General features: G+C 31.0%; 1 protein-coding gene across 1 annotated transcript in view; it reads left to right on the top strand.

The window, feature by feature from the left end:
• LOC144470031 (protein O-mannosyl-transferase TMTC1-like) overlaps nucleotides 1-4,514 on the top strand; it is a 489,418-nt gene extending 484,904 nt beyond the window's left edge. Inside the window, exons 11-13 of the mRNA XM_078180811.1 lie at nucleotides 335-475; nucleotides 3,982-4,181; nucleotides 4,375-4,514. Of these exons, the coding sequence (XP_078036937.1) occupies nucleotides 335-475; nucleotides 3,982-4,181; nucleotides 4,375-4,514 (481 nt within the window). The remainder of the gene's footprint in view (nucleotides 1-334; nucleotides 476-3,981; nucleotides 4,182-4,374) is intronic.
• Nucleotides 4,515-5,450: the final 936 nt, after the last annotated feature.

The following is a 5,450-nucleotide window of genomic DNA, read 5'->3' as shown; positions in this document are numbered from 1 at the left end:
TCATAGCAAAGTTTAAGCTTTAGTAAACTATATTTTATGTTATTATAACATTAATATAGTCTCAGCCTATGATTGTCTAATCCACTATAGTCTGAATTATAGTCTATCATAGCAAAGTTTAAGCTTTAAGAAACTATATTTTATATCATTATATATTATTATAATCTACTCTATTATAGTCTGAATTATAGTCTATTATAGCTAAGTCTAAGCTATATTAAACTATAGCTTATAGTAGACTATAGCTTAGACTCAGTAGTCCTTTGAATTCCATACCATTAAGTCCTCGATATCATTGATCACTTTGTAAATAAACAATGTTTATTTGTTGCAGGCTATGGCCAACGTACGCCAGTGCGCATAACAACCTAGGCACGCTCACAGCGGGCGACCAAGCGGAGCAACACTTTTTGGCAGCGATAGATGCGCAACCCGGTCACGTGAACGCTCATTATAATCTCGGCCAACTTTACAGGTTCGTTAATAAATATAGTCATTTGTTTTGGACTCAGTTTCAACACATTGGCAACCGGTCATTCGGCCGTAAACATTTCTACTACTATAGGGTAATTTAATATTTCTATATTTCTATGACATTGGAATTAAAGAATAATTCTTTTATTTATTTTATTTCATTTAGTTTATTAATCGTAAAAGATATATAACAGTTAAATAATTACATAATAATATTGGAGCTTACAGTAGTAAAATCTAGTAAATCTAGTAGTAAAATCTAACAAATTTATTTCAATAATAAACAAATAAAAATTTAAAATTTTTAAAAAGAAATAGAATAAGAAAGAATGAAAGAGAATAGAATAGAAAAGAAAAGATAGAAAAATCATGTCCCTAGCAACTATTTTTGTACTATTTAAGTAAATAATATTAAATACTGATAGCGAATTATGGTGATTTGTTATAAATATTTTAATAGGATTGGTTGTTGCATCGGACATAATATTTCATTAATTTAATTGATTAATATGGTATTTCAAACACCTAAAAACTTAGTATTTCAAAAATTTATACATATTTCTTATTCTTAGTAGATTTATATTTAACGTTGATAGATTTAAATGTTATAGTAACATATAATTATTACATATAAATCATATACCAGGACAGTGTTAAAAATGTGTTAAAAAAGAAAGGAAAATTACATCTCTATTTATACATTCTACAATATTTATTTCGATTTAAATTATAAAGAGAATTTTAATAAACAATATGGATTGTAGATGCTATAGATATAGATTTTATAGATATTGTGTAAGCTTAGATTGACAAAATTGTTAAAAGTGTACCTGTTATACGAGTCACGAGTTTTTTCATATGCATGAAATGCACTTTATTATACAAAATAGAAAAACTATAAGCCAGATAAATGATTTCAGAATTCCAGTTGAGATCGCTTTGAGAACAAAGGGTTAAACTCAACCAGATTTGACAATTTGTCAAATAACAAAAATCATATACAAGCAGACACGTTCAATTTAATAAATAAAAACAATCCTACCAACTGAATACATTATATATCGAAACAAAAATCTTCATTTTGGAATAAAAACCAATCTCGAGTACAAGGGGTTAATCTCCAGCAGGAATATCGCAGTGCCTAAATGGTGTTCCCGTCGCATGGGGTGAAAACAGAATTGCCAAAAGAACGTCGAATCCCGTCGCGTTCTATTTTATTAACGTTATATATCGGGGCAGACCGAAGTGCATATTCCGCGATAAATTTAGCGTGGCAAGATAATCCTGGCGGTGCAGTCAGAATTAAACTTTAATTAACACCTCGTGTTTGATAAATTAAAGTTTAATTGGCGGGAGGAGCCAAGCGTGGCTGCGTGAACGCAAACGATCCGCGCTCCGCGGAACTTTCAGCTCGCTCCGCGGGAAAACATTGTTCATACGTTTTTCAATCCCCCCGGATGAAAAGAGTTCTCCTTGCAACATTATTATTACCTGTGCTATGCAGCCGGCAATCAGAGGCCCGTTGTAAATGCGCTCCCTCGAAATGCAGGAGCTCGTTTCAACTACCCCGTTCCTATTGTCGAAATCAAAATGGATTTCGCTGTTACTTTCTAACGATACTGTAACTGGTATTTTATTATTACCGGCCGCGGTGGTTGGGTTAATGCGCGGCGCATAAAAGTGCAGTGACTGCATGAAATGCAGTCGGATGCGACTTTTCAGGTGGTCGAGTTTTTATGAGAGGTTTATTTGAAATTTATGTGTCGATAAGAGGGTATTTGGTTTAACAATTGTGCTTACGTTTTAGGAAAATTCAAATTTAATTGGTAGTGTTAATTATTTCGAATTATGCATCATAGTTTATTACTAGTAATAATAGACTTAATGCTTCGCCATCTATTTGGTGTATTTTGAACTTCGAAAATTTTTCTAAAATAGTCGTTAAATCATCAATCAATTTCAAAGTTTTTAGTTTGTTTTCGGGCTTTACTTTAGTTAATTAACTATAATTAATAACTTTATGTTTATCGAATAAGAAATGCAGATTTTACTTATTCTCTTTCACTTTATTCTATATTTTTTAATGAATAAAAACGGAACATTAATTTGTCACACCACAGTAACTGGTTCCATCGCAGTAATTGCCTGAGAATTGTTCTTTCTATTTGGCCTAACACGTGGTATCCGGTTTGTCTCGGTTACAAGACATGACAGCCATAAAACAATTATCCCATCCTTGAGGACTAATCCCAATGTTTGGTATTTGTGATTAAACACAGCTATCTCTACATGCTCAATGTGCTTAACCGCTGCCTACGAAGCAAATACAATCTAGGATCACAGACTCTGATCTACTGTCTGTAACTGTATTAGGAAGAGATTATATATTTCTATAATAATTTCTGTTGAAATTGTACTCTCAGTCAACGATGTGACACTTTACCTATCGGCCATGCGGCTGTAAACATCTCAATAATTAATAGCATTTCTATAACGAAATTTCTATACATTTCTATAATTAAAAATGTTTATATATAATACGATATAAATCTGCTAACATTTTTATATTTTCATAACGATATTTATTAAGTAATATTTCATTAAACAATATTTATTATATTTAATTAATACTTAATAAATTGTATAACAATATGTTGGAGTCCACAGTAGCTCAATGTTAAATATTAGTCTGTATTTTTATTTAATTTATTTTATTAATCGTGCAAGATATCTAATATTTCAAAAAGATTATATGATAATGTTTGTGCTTATGGTAGCTCAATGTTAAATTTTAATTTCTATTTTTATGTAATTTATTTCATTAATCATACAAAGCATTTAATGTTTAAAAAATTATATAGTAATATTATTGCAGCTAACAGTGGTACAATTTAACATTTTTATCTCAATAATAAATAACAAATAATTGATGGAAAACCGATTTATAGGTTAGCCGTCGATAAACTATAACGACTTATTAGATCATTATATATTTATTATATCTGTACTAAAATTTTACTTATATTACATCCATACTTATTACATTTATACTCGCTATGAATATTAAATATACATCTAGTACAACAATCAAAGCAAAAGAAGTAAGCAATGAAAATAAATAAATACTACGTAAAAAGTGAAGAAAAATAATAAATTACTACAATAGAAAACTAGTATTAGAAACATAAAATTAGAAAATATAAAATAATAAATATATAATTATAAAATATAGAATAATAAATATGTAATTATAAGATATAGAATAATAAATATGTAATTATAAGATATAGAATAATAATTATATAATTACAAAATATGGAATAATGAATATATGATCATAAAAATGATAAAAATAGTATATTTCAGTAATTGACAGATAAACTGTCCTATAATTTTATATAACTAGAGAAAATAGACTTGCACCATTTTCAAAATGTACGATGCAATTATTGACTCCGCCCCGTCTTTACCTAAGCAATCTACATAATCCGGTCTTTCCATTTTCAGAAAAACCAACAGAACAGAGGAATGCATACGAATGCTCCAAAAGTGTGTGTCCTTGGATCCCGCATACACGCCGGCGTATTTAGTGCTGGCGAGATTGGCGACCGGGCCGGCGGCTGGCGTTCTCCTCAGACACGTTGTGCGACTGCAGCCTCAAAGCCCGGACCATCTCGCGGAATATGCTTCCTGGTTGTACCAAAACGGTAAGTGACAGCGGTAAAGCGGCTAAATTGCTTTAGAAGGATAAACCTTGAGTCGCCATTCGGTTGGACCAAAGTACGGGTTAAAGTAGTTTAAAGTAGCCAAACAGCGTCGGAAACTACGCCGCGAAACAGCCCCCCCCAGGTACCGCTCTTTAGCTTTATACTTACGCTAGATTGTGCTCGGTCTCTCTAGGCAAATGGTTACCCTCTCTGAAGTACTATCTAAAAGCCATGGAAGTGTCGCCTTCCCACAGATCCTCGCTTCTGGGAACCGTCAGGATACTGAGGTCGAGGGGACAGTGGCCAAGGGTGCATCAACTCATTACTAGGTGAGTCTATGGAGCGTTTATTAGACAATCGACTGTTGCGGGTTTTTCATAATGGACGGTTATTGATTTATTTTCAAGAAGAATATTTTTATGTGAGCCGTTCGGTGCACAAATGAATTGCCTCTATAAAAGAAAAAGTGGAGGAATTTCATGAAATAATATATAGCGTTTTTAAACATTTTCTCTTTATAATTTAAAGGTAGATAAATATTGTAGAATGTATAAATAGAAATATAACTTTCTATATATCTATCTAATAGCATATAAAATTTATAAGAAAAATAGCCGCTTGCTGCTTAAATAGATGAACTCTATAAAAGAAAAAAGTGGAGAAACGTAGTGAAATAATGTATATTGAATTTTGAAATTTTCTTGATAATTTGAAGCGAGATAAATATTGTTACATGTATAGACAAAAATGTAACTTTCATCTAATAGCATATCAAATTTATAAGAAAAATAGCCGCTTGTAGCTTAAATCGATTAATTTCATAAAATAGAAAGTGGAGATGTAATGAAATAATGTGTAGTGTTTTTTAAAATCCTCTCTTCATAATTTAAAGCGAGATAAATATTGTAAAATGTATAAATATAAATGTAAGCTTCATTTGACTACATATGAAATTTAAAATGAAAATAACCGCTTGTTGATTAAATCGATTAATTGTATAAAACAGAAGGTGGATAAATGCAATGAAATAATGTCAATATTGCTTTTTAAAATTCCCCTTATAATCGAAATCGAAATAAATATTATACGATGTATAAATATTTTAACTTTCAGTTAGTAGTACGATATTTATAAGAAAGAAATTGTCGTAACTAAGTGCAATAGATTGCAAATTATTATTACGGAAATATAATTTTCTCCCTCATTCCCTTTCTCTCCCTCTCTCTCCCTCTCTCTCCCTCTCTCTCCCTCTCTCTCCCTCTCTCCCTC

This window comes from Augochlora pura, chromosome 5 (genome assembly GCF_028453695.1).
Source record: "Augochlora pura isolate Apur16 chromosome 5, APUR_v2.2.1, whole genome shotgun sequence".
NCBI classification, from domain to species: Eukaryota; Metazoa; Arthropoda; class Insecta; order Hymenoptera; family Halictidae; genus Augochlora; species Augochlora pura.
Note: the sequence above shows the minus strand (reverse complement) of the source record. Positions and strands in the feature narration are given on the sequence as shown.